This window comes from Myxocyprinus asiaticus, chromosome 22 (assembly GCF_019703515.2).
Source record: "Myxocyprinus asiaticus isolate MX2 ecotype Aquarium Trade chromosome 22, UBuf_Myxa_2, whole genome shotgun sequence".
NCBI lineage: Eukaryota > Metazoa > Chordata > Actinopteri > Cypriniformes > Catostomidae > Myxocyprinus > Myxocyprinus asiaticus.
The window spans coordinates 25690345-25710117 of record NC_059365.1 but is presented as its reverse complement, the minus strand read 5'-3'; the positions used below and the strand labels follow the sequence as shown (position 1 = coordinate 25710117).

Here is a 19773-nt window from a genome sequence, read left to right as displayed (position 1 = left end):
TGTATAACAGGAATTATTCGAGTGCTTAAAGGAACAGTTCATCCAAAATGGAAAATTGTGTCTTAATTTATTCACCCTTACGTCATTCTAAACTCTCATGACTTTCTTTCATCCCTAGAACACAAAAGGTGAAGATATAGTGTTTAGAATGCGCTTTTCCATTCAATGAAAGAGCATGCAGACTGTGAATGCACCCAAAAATGTTTTGAGCGTGACCGTACATATCCCCATTTACTTTTATTGTATGTAAAAGATCAGCACAAACATTCTGCTAAACTTCTCCTTCTGTGTTCCACAGAAGAAAGTCACAAGCTTGTTACAACATGAGGGTGAGTAAATGATGAATTTTTCATTGAACTGTGAATTTTTCCTTTAATCCAGGTGCAAGTCAGATCAGGTGTAGACTTGCGCACTGTGCAGAACTTTGGATCTATAAAGAAGCTTAAATATTTGAGACAAAGTCAAGACAAAGGCCAACGTTAATGGGATTTGGTCAATATAGGAAGAAAGTCTAAAAGCCCTACCACTATAAGAACTCTGGGATCTAATCATGCTTTGTAGTAAAATAAAGCCTCATTCTTTATTATTCATCAAAATCGTAGCTTCTGTCAGTCACAACCAGGCTACCAGATTTGACTAGTCATAAAAAATGCCCTTTATATTCCTGGCTTATTAATTATACATTACTGAGTCTCTTTATATATTGAATAGCACTGATACTGCATGGAGCCTGAAGGCAGTCTTCTTTCTCCTGCTTGCTCAGTCTCTCTCTCTGTCTCGCTCTGTGCTTAATTTCCCGGTGCCCCCTCACAGTCTGCTTTTCAGCTCAAAATCCTTCACACGGAAGTAGAGAGCTATTGGTGTGAACAACAACAGAAATGGAAAATAGGGTGATTTTGGTATCAGAGAGAGAGAGGAAGTGAAGGAGAGAAAGAGGAGGAAGTGGAACAGAGATGTGTGAAGGGTTGTGTACTGGAGTGTGACTAAAGTAGAGGAGAAATACAAAGCTAGAGCCAAAGGAGAGAGAAAGAAAGAGGAAGAGGGGAAGAAAAGACCAAGAAAATGAGTAAGATCAAATCGATAGGCAATTGTAATGCCGTTTTAGTGTCAAATATCCCTTTTCCATCCAAATAGTGCTGGAGTTTAGATAATCTGCAAATCTATCTCAGAACCGTCCTGTGATTCCACTGACATGAATGACATATGTTAAAGTAACTGACTATGTTACTACATAGTCTGCCAACAAATAAACACAATGCCTCAGAGCCTTTGTTTACAACACTTACCCCTTGTTTTAAAAACATATTTTTAACATCCTAAGTAATTTTAATGATCATCTTTATACCCTTAATTGGGATGTGCACGGTAACCAAGTATTCGGATAACTGTGAGGGTTCACGAACGGTTATTTGATTATTTGTTGGGAGTTGGGCAAGAAGAACATTTATTGCAATGGCTATGCACCAAACACTACTCAAAATAGCAGGAGAAAAAGTCCACAGTGAGCTATGAGCCTAAATAGCACAATACATAGGTCTTTAATGATAAAATTGCATTTAAGTCTAGCAAAAACAATCAAAATGTCAGTGCCTGTTACATAGTCTTCTTAACCAATAGAAAATACATAATTTAAGTGCAAAACCTGATTATGCACTCTGCCCAGGCACGTTCACAATTCAGTGAGGCACCAAATGCTAGTATTGGCATTTGCGTGGAGTTATACTGATGCAGTATATTAGCCTCTTTGGGATGCTTTGATTTTTAAATGGTTTAGCATTTCACTTGTGGAAGTATTGTCTGCACAAAAGAGCAAAAAAAAAAACAAAAAACAAAAACAGAGGTGTCCTGAGATGTGTTTATAAAAATGTAAGTTCTTTTTAACTTGATGAAAAAATAAATAAAAAAAATAAAAAAATAAAAAAAAATAAATAAATATGAAATTCAATCAGTCATCCATCCAGTGCGTTTAGATAGAAAAATTATTTTAAAAAACAGTGCAGACAGACTCAAAAACACATGTGAACAGCCCCTAACTTGCCCTATACTTGAAAAACTGACCCGAATCCAGCCCAAACTTAGCGGTTTGTCAGGTCCCATCGTGGGTCAGAGTTGGGTTGAAGACCTTTATTACACATGTAAAATAACCGAATAGTGATTTTGGTATATATATATATATATATATATATATATATATATATATATATATATATATATATATATATATATATATATATATATACACAATTATTTTTATTTGAAGTTGTGCTCAAAAGTTTGCATACCCTGGCAGAAATTGTGACATTTTGACATTGATTTTGAAAATATGACTGATCATGCAAAAAAAAAAAAAAAAAAAAAACTGTCTTTTATTTAAGGATAGTGATCATATGAAGCCATTTATTATCACATAGTTGTTTGGCTCCTTTTTAAATCATAATGATAACAGAAATCACCCAAATGGCCCTGATCAAAAGTTTACATACCCTTGAATGTTTGGCCTTGTTACAGGCACACAAGGTGACACACACAGGTTTAAATGGCAATTAAAGGTTAATTTCCCACACCTGTGGCTTTTTAAATTGCAATTAGTGTCTGTGTATAAATAGTCAATGAATTTGTTAGCTCTTACATGGATGCACTGAGCAGGCTAGATACTGAGCAATGGGGAGCAGAAAAGAACTGTCAAAAGACCTGTGTAACAAGGTAATGGAACTTTATAAAGATGGAAAAGGATATAAAGCCTTGAAAATGCCAGTCAGTACTGTTCAATCACATATTAAGAAGTGGAAAATTCGGGGATCTCTTGATACCAAGTCAAGGTCAGGTAGACCAAGAAAGATTTCAGCCACAACTGCCAGAAGAATTGTTCGGGATACAAAGAAAAACCCACAGGTAACCTCAGGAGAAATACAGGCTGCTCTGGAAAAAGACGATGTGGTTGTTTCAAGGAGCACAATACAACGATACTTGAATAAAAATTAGCTGCATGGTCGAGTTGCCAGAAATAAGCTTTTACTGTGCCAATGCCACAAGAAAGCCCGGTTACAATATGCCCGACAACACCTTGACATGCCTCACAGCTTCTGGCACACTGTAATTTGGAGTGACGAGACCAAAATAGAGCTTTATCGTCACAACCATAAGCACTATGTTTGGAGAGGGGTCAACAAGTCCTATAGTGAAAAGAATACCATCCCCACTGTGAAGCATGGTGGTGGCTCACAGATGTTTTGGGGGTGTGTGAGCTCTAAAGGCACGGGAAATATTTTGAAAATTGATAGCAAGATGAATGCAGCATGTTATCAGAAAATACTGGCAGACAATTTGCATTCTTCTGCATGAAAGCTGCGCATGAGACACTTTTGGACTTTCCAGCACGACACTGACCCTAAGCACAAGGCCAAGTTGACCCTCCAGTGGTTAGAGCAGAAAAAGGTGAAGGTTCTGGAGTGGCCATCACAGTCGCCTGACCTTAATATCATCGAGCCACTCTGGGGAGATCTTAAATGTGCCGTTCATGCAAGACGACCAAAGACTTTGCATGACCTGGAGGCATTTTTCCAAGACGAATGGGCAGCTATACCACCTGCAAGAATTTGGGGCCTCATAGACAACTATTACAAAAGACTGCACACTGTCATTGATGCTAAAGGGGGCAATACACAGTATTAAAAACTAAGGGTATGCAGACTTTTGAACAGGGGTAATTTCATTTTTTCTTTGTTGCCATGTTTTGATTTATGATTGTGCCATTCTGTTATAACCTACAGTTGAATATGAATCCCATAAGAAAAAAAAAAAAAAAGTGTTTTGCCTGCTCATGTTTTCTTTAAAAATGGTACATATATTACCAATTCTCCAAGGGTATGCAAACTTTTGAGCACAACTGTAAGACGGATGGGAAAATACCGTGGCTGGAGTTGCCGTGCAGAGCAATAAAAAAATAAATTTTTCTTCAGTGGAAACGCGCAGAATGGCATTACATTCCAGATTGGGCTCTGGCACAAGCAACGGGACCAGGTTGAAAAAAATAAATAAAAATGGGGTACAAGTCTTATTGGGTTGTGCCAGTGGATAGGGGTACTAAGACCTTGGTACTCACCACAATGCCAAATTGCTCTGACTCACAAAGCTCCTCGTATTCATTCTTCAGCTCAGCCAGATTGCTCAGCTCCTTCTGCTCAGGGAGGTTCTTGATCAGGTTCTGCAAAGAAAACACACATAAACACCCAATCAGAGTCACAGGAGAAAACACATGTCCCTCTGAAAGACAGATGGAGTCCACAAGGGCCAGAGCCAGCTTCACAGTTCCAACTGGAGATCGTGATCTGTCTTAATCGCTCACCAAGCAACACACATCGGTTTAGTGCATGCAAGGGCTCTGCTTTCATCCGATAAGCAATCAATACAAATAAACACAATGCTGCTGCCTCTCATTTGATGAAATATCACAGGGATATGAGTGACGGCAGACAGTAGAGCAGGGTTTAAATGAGGCCATGGCTTCAGATGCTATTGTGCCTTAAGTTGGTGGGCTGAAATTCTTTCTTTTCTTTCTTTCTTTCTTTCTTTCATTCATTTTTTTACACCATGCCAGCTTATATGGCTACATTCATGGTTTAGTTATTTAAAATAGAGTTAAATTTAGGTGTTTAAGATAAATTTTTCCTAAAAACCTTAAAATTAAATTTGGATTCACTTGGTTAAAAACCTTTTCAAAAGTATCAACTGAATAATACAGGTTCCTCAGATGTGTAGAAGTATGACAGTCCAGTAAAAAAATGTTTAATGGTTGTGGGTTCTGACAAGATGAGCACTTTGGTGAGTTTTCTCCTGATAGTAAAAACTGGTGTGTGAGTCTTGTATGTCCTATCCGGCATCATGTGTAAATGACTTGGAACACATATCTTGTTCCAACAACAAGATTTATTTCACGTAATTTGTTGTTTAAACACTGATCCCACTCCGACTGCCATTTGTTTTAATGCATACATTCAGAGTTGGTTTCAGATCTGTGGAAGGTATAGGGCATTTTAATGGTTTGGTAGATAGTGCTTCTCTGGCAGCTCTGTCTGCTTGTTCATTACCGGAGATTCCTGAGTGTCCAGGTACCCAACAGAAAAAAAAATATTAAAACTCTTTGCTTCAAGAGATGACAGTTTGATTAAAATATTCACGATTGTTGGGTGATCAGTTTTAGTAGCTTCCAGTGCTTCAAGACATGATTTTGAGTCAGTTATTATTAAAAATGGTTTTCAGTGCCAGTAGTAGAGTGTTTGCCTCTGCTGTGAAGACTGAACTTTGGTCAGGGATGCAGATACCCTGACACAGTTGGTTTGTTGCAAAAGCTGTTGCCACTTTATTTCCAGATTTAGATCCATCTGTGTATATTGGGATATGTTGTGGGTATACTGCTCTTATGTCAGAAATTGTTGATGGAATTCATTTGGATGCATTTTGGATTTTTGGTTCCTTGTTATATCCAGATGGATTTTAGGCTTTTTGAGATCCCATGGAGGAATTTTGCAGAAATGTGTCTGTTCCAAACTGTTTAGATCCACTTTCAGATTGAAAGTGGATCTAAATCTTTTTTTTTTGTCTTTTTTTTTTGCATATATTGTTGAATACTGAAGTGGGAAAACTGCTGAATAGGCTGGGTTTTCTTTATTTGTTTTAAGTTTGGTTACATATTGTAAGGCCAACTTCAGGCATCTGATTTCCAAGGAAGGTTCATTGGCTTCCACATAGTGATTTTGGATTGGTGAGGCTCTGTAGGCTCCCAAAGCTAGTCGTATACCTTGGTGGTGTACAGTGTCCAAAAGTCATATATATATGACTTCCTAACTGATCCATAAATGATACTTCCATAGTCCAGCTTTGAGAGTACCAAAGTTCATGAGAGTTGAGCTGTCTGCTCCCCATTTGGTTTTGGATAAAACCTTTCAAATATTCATAGCTTTAAAATATTTCTTTTTCAGTGATTTAACGTGAGCAATAAAAGACAGTTTGTTGTCAAAAGTGATGCCAAGAAGCCTGTTCTCTTTAACAACTTTAATGGGGACTCCATCCATAAACAGCTCTGGCTCACTGTGCAGTGAACGAAGCTGACAGAAATGCATACAGCTGGTTTTTTGGTGGGCTGAAATACACTTGCGAATACTTAGACTCCTAACATATTTCCCCATTACTGCATACTGCCAATCTGAGAGTGCATAAAGAGCAAACAGTGAAATAAAAAGACTCTCTTTCTTTAAGCGAGCATGGCCTTATTGGCCTTTAAAACATCTATGGTAGCTCAATTCAAGGGGAAATATTCATGTTGGTCTTGACTCCAACTCAGTTCGCTAACTTGTTGGTGCATAGAGTCGGTGCTCTCCAAGGTAAATTCAACATAATATGGCATTGCTCTTGGAGCTCAGCTGAGATTCAAAGTTTTACGGTGCTGAGAAAATGACGTTCCGAGGTGATTCAGAGAAATAAATACCCACACATCATTTACTATGTCACTGAAATGTCCCTGATATTTATGGCTTTCCTTTCCATTCAGATAGTTTGAGATGAATGGCTTATTTGTGTCATGTGAAAGACAAGATTCCCACTAAAAATGTGCCACTTTACAGATGTTGGGAAATCTACTGCATCTCCCTTTCCCCAAAAATAGTTTTGTATTGCTCATCCAACTTTGCAATTATCTCTAAGAGTAAAGGCTTGCTGTAGGTAACATGGGCGAATGAGAAAACCTTCATTTTCTTTAAATGCTAATTGTGCTCATAAAGGTCAGCCGAGTAAATGAAAAGGAGCATGGCAACCTTTTTTTTCCCAAAGAAGAGGTGCCCTTTCCATGGGTAGACTTCTGGCTTTCTCTCTCATTACATCCTCTAATTTGGCTGGCATAAGTAGGCATGCTTGTAGTCACATGTCTAAGAGTAGCCAGTCCTGCCCGGGTTACCAGCATATTACCATATGTAACTGATGGGAGGGCTGGTAGGTATAACATATTTAATATATCAGCAAAACTGAAATATTAACTGCATTTTTTCCTCTCCCCATTGGTAGCAAATCCTAAACCCAGTTAAATGCTTTTATATGGAAACTTTTTGCAATAATTTCTAATGTCCTGCTGACAATAAGTCTGACGCAATATGGAGTCAATACACTGACACCTGTATCTTGAAATATATAAAGAAAATAGAGCAATTGTTTGGAGCTGTGAGATCTTGATGAACTTACCGAAATAAATAATGGATTCTCACATATAAGAGGATGTTCAGAGATTAGGTGAGAATGAATGTGATATTACTATAAACTAGGCCTTTAAACTCCAGTGAGTTTGGTTGTATTCTCTATAGTAAACACAGACAGCACTGTATAGGGTTTTTTTATTTATTTATTTTTTCACAAGACATTATGTGCTTTGTTCTTTCTGCAAATAGATGAATATATGCATAAGTAAAACAGGATTATTTGGTTTAAACAAAGTATTTTTTTTTTCTCTCTCTCTCTCTCTAAGATGCCTAACACACCAACTTCCCTCTAGAAAAATTGGTTCAAAACTAATCTAATGAAAATAAAAAAAATGTGTCAGAATCCTGTATTGTTTGGACAATGCGATAAATCTAAGGATCTTCTCAGACGTTAAATAAATTAAATGTGTTGAGAGGCTTTGAGATGTTTCAGAAAATAGCCCACAATCGGGCAGCAAAGATCAACTGTGTTAAGGGGAGAGATTACAGTAAAATGGCCTTTCTCTCATTTAAAAGAGTCGGAGGAACATTAGCTTGGCGGTTCGGCTGAGGAACAAAGCTCCCCTAAACAATGTATCATTGATTTTGAATGAAATGCTACAACACAGCAGCAGATCATTCAGCCACAACAATCATCATGCCAAATCTCATTATTGAAGTTGTATTTCTCCATCGTCACTTGCCAAGGCGAGACAAGCGATTAGTGTTTGCTGTTGCCTCTTGCAAAGCCATCTACAGGACATATAGCCAAATATAGTTCAGAGAAGAGGTAAATACATTAAAATAAGGGGCTACAGATAAAGAAAAGTAAACATTGTTGATTGTTAATACACTTGTCTATGGTTTAAATAATTATCTGAGCAGGTCATACTGATTAAATGACACGCAAGAAGACCCATATGGGAAGGTTGGTAAGAGGCGGCTGAACTCTGAGTCAGACTTCTCTCTACAGGCCTCCAGACACAATCTGCATCTGGGAGGAGGGTTAGCAGAGCACAGGCCCTAACAGACAAGGGATACTATGATAATAACCCAGCCATTTAGACTCTCTCAGCAGGGTCAGATACAAGCATGCTCTTATCCTTCACTCTCACTCTACCTTTCTCACCTCAATTTTGTTAAAGTCTTAAAATAAATAAATAAATAAAATAAAAATGATTTCATATAAAAATTAAATAAATAATAATAATAATAATAATAATAATAATAATAAATAAATAAATAAATACATAAATAAATAAAAATAGACGAGTGCATTAAGGTGCATTTACTCGTGCTTGGTACGTTTCCAATGTGTCTGTTAAAACATGAAGGGTCTGCAAGTGTAATGATTGCCAAGTCCTTAAGTGATAAAGGGATTAATCCAGTGTTGGAAGAGGATAGGAAAACAGAGAAAGAGAGGGAGACAGAGATGGCTCTGGATACACAAACATTTTCAATGAATGACAGTATCTGTGTGGGCTTCCAGCAGTCTACTTTGATCTCTGATGTTGACTTGTTCCAAGCACACACTCGACTTATGCCAAGTTAATAATTGTAACGGATACAACAGGGAAGTCTTCAGAATGAAAAGGCACTCAAAGTTGTTTTAAAATACTCCATAAAATTATTTCCCATGTTGACGTTTTTCCTAGTAAACTGACATTTTTGGGTAAACTATTCATTTAGAGTTAATTTGCAGGATTACACTAGAATTCACATGATATAAATGCTAATAACAATAGGTTAAATGCCACAAAAAGGGATAGGGTTTTTAAACAACATATTGTCACAATGCACAGAGAAGCACAGTGTTTGTTAACCCGATGGGCATGAGCTTGGAAGCCTTTGGAGGCTGAGGGAAGGAGAACAGCCATTACAACAAGTGCACCATGCTTGGGCAGACGGAAATAAATTACTCCCACGGACGTCTCTCCCCAGCTCAACAGAGCATATGCCCAACGGTAAAGTCAGAAACGAGGGAAGATCAACAAATCTCAAATTACCCTCCCAGGGACAGCACAATCAATAAAAATGTTCTCCTAGCAATAAACTCTTTATTAAACTGAAAGAAGTCACAAAAGGAGGGGTTCACATGGGGGCTGTAACCTTGCCTGCATGTGATGCCAAACACAGAACTTCTCATCTGAACCAGCCGTGTCTGTTGTGGATAAGCACTGATAGATGTGATTGTCTATTCGCCCTGCTTATTTTTCCCTCCTAATTGATCTGTTCTTCATTTTTTGGGACTCATCGCTGCATGTAGCTCTGTCTTTCTCTAGGACAAGCACACAAGTGAAACATTATACAGTCGCCTTCCTGCCGTGCATTCTCAGCAGGTCTCGGCACGGCTTTCGGTAAATCGTTTCAGGGACCTGTTTAAATCAATACCACAAAAACTCTGAAACATGTCCCAGATCAGCTCAAAATATGATTTCATGTGTTCAGTTCAGTAAACATTTTACTTATATCGGTATATACGATAGCATATTACGACAGCATTTTTATACTTTGATCTCCTTGAAGAACACTGATGAATCATGCAGAGTAAATGACACAATGTGTTGCCACTTTGGGAAAGAGCAATAAAAGGATTGAGATTAGAGTAAATCTGTTCTTCCATGTAATGTAGAGCACATGATTCAGCCCAACATCAGAGGTACACATGTTGAACGGCCTGTTTGATGAGTTAGTCACCTTATCTCTCAGAAACCTAATACACACGCAGTCCTTATCAAACTTACAGGGAAGAAAGAAAGAAAAAAATAATAATAATAACTAAGCAGGGTAATTATCATGACACCGTCAATGCAAACAGCTTCTATCCAATTAAGGTGCGAGACAGCATCGGTCTACAAAAGTAGGTCATAATTTTATCGCAGCTGTGTCTCACAATTGAATAACACAGCACTCCAATTACCAGTGTAATCACATACTTCCCAGGAACTTGCACCAAAACACTCATTTTAAGAACATATATATTGGCAAGTAGGAATCCCACTGTTTTAATAAAACAGGCATTTAAAAGCAAGAACAACCAATCATTACTTTAGGTGAGGTATGAGGACCTAAAAAGCGGTGTTTTAACTGACAGACAAAAAAAAAAAAAAAAAAAAAAAAAAAAAAAACACACACATCCAATACCACTCAGGAGGGTAATTTCATCGATAGGCACAACATATGACACATTAAAGGGTTGTGCTGGTGGAATTAAACTAATCTAGAGAGCAGCACTCTGACAGATCTGAAAGGGATCTCTATACTCAGCTAAATCAAACTAACACCTCAGACTTCCACAGACACTAACCACAGTTGGTGACTGACAGGCGACAAACCTGGGATGACAGATTCCAAAATTGCATTCAACTGAATGAGTAATAAAAAAAAATAAAAAATATGTTGGGGGTGGCGAGGGATAGAGCTGGCAAAGCTGACAGACCTGCCATTACATTAATTTTGTCTTTCTAAAGGCTTTTTTTTTTTTTTCAGGAGACCTGTGAAGTCGATTACATTTTTTTTTTCTATTTGTTTTTTTTTATTTATTTTTTTTATTTCTATTTTTTTTTTATTCTTTTTTTTATTATTCTTTTTTTTTTTTTCTGGTGTGTGTAGAGGAAGTTAATATGGACAAATATAAACAGAGGGAAAGCTACATGATACATCAGATACAGATAGATACAGATATTGTCTCTGTATTTTTGTGAAAGCCTGTTAAAGTAAAAAAAAACAAAAAAAAAACAATGTAAGTAGCAGCTCAAAAGCACTTTAAATGAGACTGAGTAAAATGGTTTAAAAAAGTAATTGCTATCTGAAAATATGCACATCAGAAATATCTAAAGAAAAAAAAAAAAAAAATCAAAGCACCCAACACATAATAGTAACGCTGATAGACACTCATCATCGCATCACTTATGCAGTATTCAAAAATGGCTTTCTAGAACTGTGCCCTAACCATGTGATAATGTGACAAGAAATAAAAACTGTCTTCCATGTAAATCTGAGCTTTCGTCCTAACCAGCCACGAAAAACAAAGAGTTGTGGGACATTTTATCAATCGCTTGGATTCTATTTCTGCAGTACTGCTCTGGATAACCCCGCCCACAGTGAAATCTAATTGGTCTGAATCTCACTCCACATAACAGTGCATTAAACATTAAATATTTTTTTAAAACATTATATTAAACATATACACTCACTGAGTAATTTATTAGGAACACCTGTAAACCTACTTATTCATGAGATTATTGAATCAGGGAATCATGTGGCAGCAGTGCAATTCATAAAATTATTCTGATATGGGTCATGAGCTTCAGTTAATGTGCACACCAACCATCAGAATGGGAAAAAAATGTGATCTTAGTGACTGCGGTATGATTGTTGGTGCTAGACAGGCTGGTTCAAGTATTTCTGTAACTGCTGATCTCATGGGATTTTCAACAGTCTCTAGAGTTTACTCAAAAAACAAAAAAAAAAAAAAAACCTCCAGTGAGTTGCAGTTCTATGGACAAAAACGCCTTGTTGATGAGAGAGGTCAACAGAGTATGGCCAGACTGGTTTGAGCTGACAGAAAGGCTACGGTAACTCAGATAAGCACTCTATACAATTGTAGTGAGCAGAACAGCATATCAGAATGCACAACATGTCGAAGCTTGAGGTAGATGGGCTTCAACAAGCAGAAGACCACGTTGGGAATTTTATTAATACTATAGTTTTCCTAATAAAGTGCTCAGTGAGTGAATTATTGTAAGACATTTTGCAGCTGATTCACGTTCAGCGTAGACAGACAAAAATGATTGAAAACATAACGTGATGTATCTGGTTAGGACAAGGTGAAGAAGTAAGAGTAAAATGTGCATTTCATTTTAAGCTTGTCTCATGGTCTCATGCTCTTTCATGGGCATATTATTATTTTTTTTTTTATCTAAACAATCCTGTGCTCATCTTTGTGTTGTTTAGTCCTAATGTATCTCCGTTTGTGCTTGTTATTCACTTGATCAGCATAACATATTTGTCGATGTGCTACTGAATTAGCATTTGATGCTGAAGAGCCTTTCAGCGATGTGCCAAAACCAAGCCTGAATTAAAATCAAGGGGCTGTGTAGTTTTTCCTGCTTAAGTGGCAATCTGAAAACCTGGTGCATCTCTGTACTTATCACCCAGTCCTGGCATACTCTTCAGAATATGCAAATGACATGCAACAATACAGCAGCCTGCTCCAGTCACCTGTTGTTAGTCACGGGAACAAAGGCTGGCACCGTCGCCATGCCCCACGACCAACCAGCGAGCCAGGTAATGAGGGCTCATGAATATGTATGACGGAAATGCCAAAATGGCAGGCGATCCAGGTGATTGAAAAACAAGATAAACAATAATAACAGGCAAAAGGCAAATGCGAAACCCCTAATAGACACAGCCAACCACAAGCATGCTGAGAAGGCTGGACCTGCGATGAGGTTGCAGCGTGAGGGAGAGCTGACAGGGTATACGTCAGGACGAACACCAGGCTTCTGAAAAAATGCTACAAAGGTTTTAGTCAAGGACGCATCCTTACATCACCCCAATCAGTTATTAATGCATGCAATATTTCTAAGGACTCAAGAATGTGATACTGTCATGTCTAGCGCTGTGGTGCTGTGCAAAGGACAGGGGGTGTAATTATGTATTAACATTACACATTGTGTATTGCTCTACGTGCTTTTTAAGATGGCATTATGATGCTTTGAGAGGGGAAACATTTTGAGTCAAAAGTCAATCTGCACAAATGTGATGTTTCTCTAGCAGAGGTTTTGTATGTTGGTTTTAAACATGTAGTTCAAAACCCTCCTAACTAAAATTATATTTGTGAATTCTACCTACTCAAAGTAAATTTTCACTATTAAAATATTTTTTGTTATAGCTACTGGGTAAAGTTTACATAGTTAACATAATCAAACCATACCGGCATACAAGCAGTGGTTCACAACCCTGTTCTTGGAGCCCCCCCGTTTTGTATATCTCCCTTTTCTGACAAACCCAATTCAGGTCTTGGAGTCTCCACTAAAGAGCTGATGAGTTGAATCAGGTGTGTTTGATTAGGGAGATATCCAAAAATGTGTAGTGTTGGGGGGCCTCCACGAACAGGGTTGGGAACCACTGCATTAAGGCAAAGTTTATATATAATAATAATAATAATAATAATAATAATAATAAATAAATAAATAAATAAATAATTCTTAGGACAAATTTCTTTTTTATAATTAAAGTCAGGGCATGTTGTTGTATAAATGAAAATAAGGGCCAAATATTTCCCCTTTAAACACACTGTGTATCATGTTTTTTTTATTTTTTATTTATTTATTATTACTATTATTTTTTTATTTTTTTTATGAATAATACTTTAATTTAACCAGTTAATTAAATACATTCTCAATCTGAATAATTAGACTACTTAACTAGCATATAACAGTACATTTAAAGAAATACATAAGTTGTTACAAATACAAAGATAATAATTAATTATGGTGAAATAATAAACTTGTATTGATTTCTGACCCTGTATGAGATTATTATCACAGATCACAGGGTAGCACCAATATTTTGGCATGGTTTACATCTTATTTGCACTACTATAGGCAATCAAGGCTGTAAAAAAGATATTAAGTTATGCAGTCCAGTGTAGGTGTGTGAATGAAAAATATGCACTTTGAAAAGTATTCTGACCAAAGGGACTCATAAAGCACACTTCTCATGTATTGAGTGAAACAAGATCGAGTGCTGCACATTTCCATCTTATCAACTCAGGGATAAAAAATGCATAAGGTGCTAAAATTAGAAAAATGAAAGGTATGGAGTCCCTTTGAATACTGAATTGCACAAGGGTACATGTTACATTAGTAAATTTCCTTTGCTGTAGTCAAGCGGTCAATGGGGATGAATCTTAAAGAATGACTGGCATAAATCATTACAAGGAGTGGGTACTGTTGAGGCATACTAATGTGTCAAGAAATGTCACTCAAAATTGAACAGTTTTTTTTTTTTTCATTCATTATACATCCATTCTCTCGGCAAATAGCCTATAACACATAATTAAAAAGAAACAAAGCAGCGACACTGCTCTACAGTTCAGTCGATAGAATGACACCATAGCGATGATGTCACCCAGGCTCTGGGGAGGACTTGATTGTTAAATACACAACTAGTGTATGGGCACGGAAATGTACTCATAGACATGTTGCTGGGGTTTAAACACAGGACATTAGCCTTGCAGTCAAAACATTCAGGAGAGGAGAGGAGGTTTTTTGACAGCGATTGGCAGACAAGAGTCTTGGTAAGGAGCAGTGCAGATTGCACAGTAATAAGTAGTGAACTGAGGGAAATGCTGGGGAGCTGATGGAGGAACAAACAGACAGAGAGCAGTAGAGGAGACACACAGACATAACCAGACCACTTGTCTTAGCCTCAGACACGTCCACAGACCGGCCATAGTCTTGTTACTGACTGTGTGATGCATATTGCAAACAAAACTGGACAGCACTTGTGAAAATCACAAGTTCCAATCAGATTGCCCAACTGCAATAATATATCAGGGTGTCATAGTGCACAGGTTTTTATCAGTATGCTGGGCAACAAAATATTGTGTTCAAGGTACAGGGTTGTTGATATAAATCTCTGTGAGGAAGAATTAGTCACTGGATTTGCTAAAGTTCACCAGAATCACAAACACACACACACACACACACACACACACACACACACACACACACACACACACACACACACAAAACTAATCAGCGAAAGATATTGAGAGTACTGTTTGAGGAACTTAGTACCAAGAAACCTAGATATCCATGAGCAAAAATTCTGATATATGCAAATTAGCACTAATGTCTTTGGTATTTTGAAATGTCAACATAAACAAAACAAACTGGTTAGTCACTGTACATGTGTAACAGTAACCCAGACTCGAAGATGGTGGTGAACCCAAAAGCAGGTATTTATTTGAACAAACACAAACACAGACAGCAAATGGCAGGTGAGTGGTGAATGAGCAGATAGGTTCTGGAACAGACAACAGTACTAGATGGAGGTGTTTGTATTTGCAGGTAGAAGTATTACTTGTGTTGGAGGATAACACCAAGGGAAAGTGACGCAGGAGAGGAGACTTGGAACAAACTTGGGAATAGCACTGGAGAGGAATCGTCGAGATATTGTCCCAGACGTTGGAGAGGAATCGTTGAGATATAGTCCCAGACCCTGTCGCTCTCTCTAACCAATGGTTGACCGCTGGGTCATCAGATGGCTCTCCGGACCAGGGGAAAAGAGGAGGTTGTTAGCCGAGCATGCACTGGAAGGGTGTTAAGTTGGTGGAGGGTTGACATAAGGAATTCTGTGCGTTCTCGGCCAAGGACAGAAAAACAACTCCAACAGTTCTGGCGGCGATGACAGAAGGTTAGAAGGAAACGGCTGATCTCCTGAATTTTTCTCTCAGTCTGCCCATTGCTCTGAGGATGATACCCGGAAGAGAGGCTGATGGTCACTCCCATGATGGAAAAGAAAGCTCTTCAGACTCTGGAAATGAACTGGGGACCTCTGTCTGAGACGATATCTTCGAGAATCCCATAGTTTCGGAACACATGGTTGAAGAGGGCTTCAGCGGTTTCAAGGGCGGTGGGAAGACCCTTGAGGGGTATCAAATTGCAGGCTTTGGAGAAGCGGTCAACGACCACCAAAACACAGGTGAATACCTCGGAGGATGGCAGGTCCGTGATAAAGTCGACCCCAAGGTGTGACCAGGGTCGGCGTGGGAAGGGTAGTGGAAGGAGCTTGTCAGTCGTTAGATGACGAGGAGTTTGGGACATGGCACATTCAGGGCATCCCTGGACGAACCTTCTCACATCTTTGTCCATGTGCGGCCACCAGAACCGATCCTGGATAAGCGAGAGGATCCTATTGGTCCCAAGGTGGCCAGCGCCCAAGGAGGAGTGGATGGAGTCAATGAGAGATAAATGTTGAGAGGAGGGTACAAAGGTTCTATTGGAGGTACAGCCCAGCGGAGCAGGTTCAGTGGCAGTGAAATCAGAGATTCTATCGTCCAGGGACCATTGGATAGGACTTACAATTATGTGAGGAGGAAAGATGGTGTCCGACTTCTCAGGGCTTTCCTCAGGAGCATAAGGTCAGGAAAGAGCATCCCCCTTGATGTTCTTGTTCCATGGATGATAGGAGATGGTGAAACTGAAGCGTGTGAAGAAGAGGGCCCAACATGCTTGGCGAGGATTTAGACGACGAGCCTCCCAAAGATACTCGAAGTTCTTGTAGTTTGTTAGTACCTGGAAGGGGTGTTGGGCCGCCACTCATACAGGGCCAACTTGACAGCCAGGAGATACCGGTTTCCGATGTCATAATTTTGCTCCACTGGGGAGAGTTTTCGAGAGAAGAAGGCACATGGATGGAGCTTAGATGGTTTCCCCTGCTGCTGAGAAAGCACGGCTCCTACATTCAAACACAAAAGGCTTACTAGGATCGGGGTGGATGAGAAGTGGAGCCGTGGTGAAGGCCTCCTTCAGATGTTGGAAGGCGTAGGAAGCCTCAGAGTTCCAGGTCAGAAATTTAGGCTTGGATCGGAGAAGAGATGTTAAGGGGGCTGTGAGGGAGCTGTAATTCCTGATAAAGCAACGATAGAAGTTGGCGAAACGCAAGAAGCGCTGGAGTTCCTTGATGGTACAGGTGCATCTCAATAAATTAGAATGCCGTGGAAAAGTTCATTTATTTCAGTAATTCAACTCAAATTGTGAAACTCGTGTATTAAATAAATTCAATGCACACAGACTGAAGTAGTTTAAGTCTTTGGTTCTTTTTATTGTGATGATTTTGGCTCACATTTAACAAAAACCCACCAATTCACTATCTCAAAAAATTAGAATACATCATAAGACCAATAAAAAAAACATTTTTAGTGAATTGTTGGCCTTCTGGAAAGTATGTTCATTTACTGTATATGTACTCAATACTTGGTAGGGGCTCCTTTTGCTTTAATTACTGCCTCAATTCGGCGTGGCATGGAGGTGATCAGTTTGTGGCACTGCTGTGGTGGTGTGGAAGCCCAGGTTTCTTTGACAGTGGCCTTCAGCTCATTTGCATTTTTTGGTCTCTTGTTTCTCATTTTCCTCTTGACAATACCCCATAGATTCTCTATGGGGTTCAGGTCTGGTGAGTTTACTGGCCAGTCAAGCACACCAACACCATGGTCATTTAACCAACTTTTGGTGCTTTTGGCAGTGTGGGCAGGTGCCAAATCCTGCTGGAAAATGAAATCAGCATCTTTAAAAAGCTGGTCAGCAGAAGGAAGCATGAAGTGCTCCAAAATTTCTTGGTAAACGGGTGCAGTGACTTTGCTTTTCAAAAAACACAATGGACCAACACCAGCAGATGACATTGCACCCCAAATCATCACAGACTGTGGAAACTTAACAGTGGACTTCAAGCAACTTGGGCTATGAGCTTCTCCACCCTTCCTCCAGACTCTAGGACCTTGGTTTCCAAATGAAATACAAAACTTGCTCTCATCTGAAAAGAGGACTTTGGAACACTGGGCAACAGTCCAGTTCTTCTTCTCCTTAGCCCAGGTAAGACGCCTCTGACGTTGTCTGTGGTTCAGGAGTGGCTTAACAAGAGGAATACAACAACTGTAGCCAAATTCCTTGACATGTCTGTGTGTGGTGGCTCTTGATGCCTTGACCCCAGCCTCAGTCCATTCCTTGTGAAGTTCACCCAAATTCTTGAATCGATTTTGCTGGACAATCATAAGGCTGCGGTTCTCTCGGTTGGTTGTGCATCTTTTTCTTCCACACTTTTTCCTTCCACTCAACTTTCTGTTAACATGCTTGGATACAGCACTCTGTGAACAGCCAGCTTCTTTGGCAATGAATGTTTGTGGCTTACCCTCCTTGTGAAGGGTGTCCATGATTGTCTTCTGGACAACTGTCAGATCAGCAGTCTTCCCCATGATTGTGTAGCCTAGTGAACCAAACTGAGAGACCATTTTGAAGGCTCAGGAAACCTTTGCAGGTGTTTTGAGTTGATTAGCTGATTGGCATGTCAAAATATTCTAATTTTTTGAGATAGTGAATTGGTGGGTTTTTGTTAAATGTGAGCCAAAATCATCACAATTAAAAGAACCAAAGACTTAAACTACTTCAGTCTGTGTGCATTGAATTTATTTAATACACGAGTTTCACAATTTGAGTTGAATTACTGAAATAAATGAACTTTTCCACGACATTCTAATTTATTGAGATGCACCTGTAGTAGGAGTGGGCCAGGATCGCAAAGCCTCTACCTTCGCCTCATCCATCTGGATACACTCAGGGCTGATGTTGTAACCTAGGAACTGGAGGGACGACTTATGAAAGGAACATTTCTCACCCTTGAGGTACAGATCGTATTCCCTCAGCTTTTCCAACACTAGAGCGACATGTTGACAATGGTTGGTCTCGTTCCGGGAGTACACCAGAATGTCATCGACGTAAACGAGGATGAATCGATAGAGGTACTCGCGGAACACCTCATTCATGAAGCCCTAGAACACGGAGGGGGTGTTGATCAGGCCATAGAGCATCACCCGGTACTTGTAGTGGCCGGCTGGAGTTACAAAGGCAGTCTTCCATTCATCTCCCCTCCGGATTCAAATGAGGTTATACGCACTGCGCAGGGCGAGCTTGGTGAAGATGGTAGCTCCTCTCAACAGTTCCAAGGCAGCCGGGATGAGGGGAAGTGGATATCAGAACTTTACCATTATCTTGTTGAGGGAGCGGTAATAAATACAGGGCCGGAGACCTCTGTCCTTCTTCGCCATGAAGAAAAAGCTCAAAGCAGCAGGGGATGTGGAAGATTGGATGAAGTCTTGGTTGAGAGCCTCCTTGATGTACTCCTCCATGGCCTTCAGTTCAGGGATGGAGAGCGGATATATTTTGCCACGGGGCACTGGCTCACCGGGGAGAAGGTCTAATGCCCAGTCCCAAGGTCGGTGAGGAGGAAGTTGTGAGGCGCTGAGTGGGCAGAAGACATCATGGAAGTGGGAGTAACAGGATGGGATTTCCACAGGGCTGGAGCGGATAGGACTGTCGATGGAGGTGGAGTTGAGACAGAGAGGAGGAGATTTCTTGGTGATAGTCTAGGGCCTTGGAGTGGGAAGATTGGGGAAACAGGTAGGAAAGCATTGGGAGCCCCACTTCAAGACGTTGCCAGAAGATCAGGAAATGATGGGGGAATGCATTTCGAGCCATGGGTGTCCCAACATGATGTCAGCAGTGGAGTTCTCCAAAACCAGGAGGGTGATGGTTTCGTGGTGCAGACACCCGACTTGGAGCATCACGGGACCCGCACAATGACGAATCACACCTCTGCCAATGGGTTTGCCAATAATGGAGTGGATCTTTAGGTTGGGCTGACATGGCTGTGGAAGGAGCTGGAGTTGGTGACGGAGCACATCTGAGATGAAGTTGCTGGCTGACCCAGAGTCGAGGAGTATGAGTACTGTAAGGGAAAATTTGGGAGCAGTAAGCGTCACACT

General features: G+C 39.7%; 1 protein-coding gene across 7 annotated transcripts in view; it reads right to left on the bottom strand.

The window, feature by feature from the left end:
* Positions 1–19773, bottom strand: part of LOC127412971 (protein diaphanous homolog 2-like) — a 625488-nt gene that overhangs the window by 257817 nt on the left and 347898 nt on the right. For all 7 annotated transcript variants that reach the window (XM_051649717.1, XM_051649721.1, XM_051649722.1 and 4 more), the window contains one exon: positions 4103–4204. In XM_051649717.1, coding sequence (XP_051505677.1) covers positions 4103–4204 — 102 coding nt within the window. The remainder of the gene's footprint in view (positions 1–4102; positions 4205–19773) is intronic.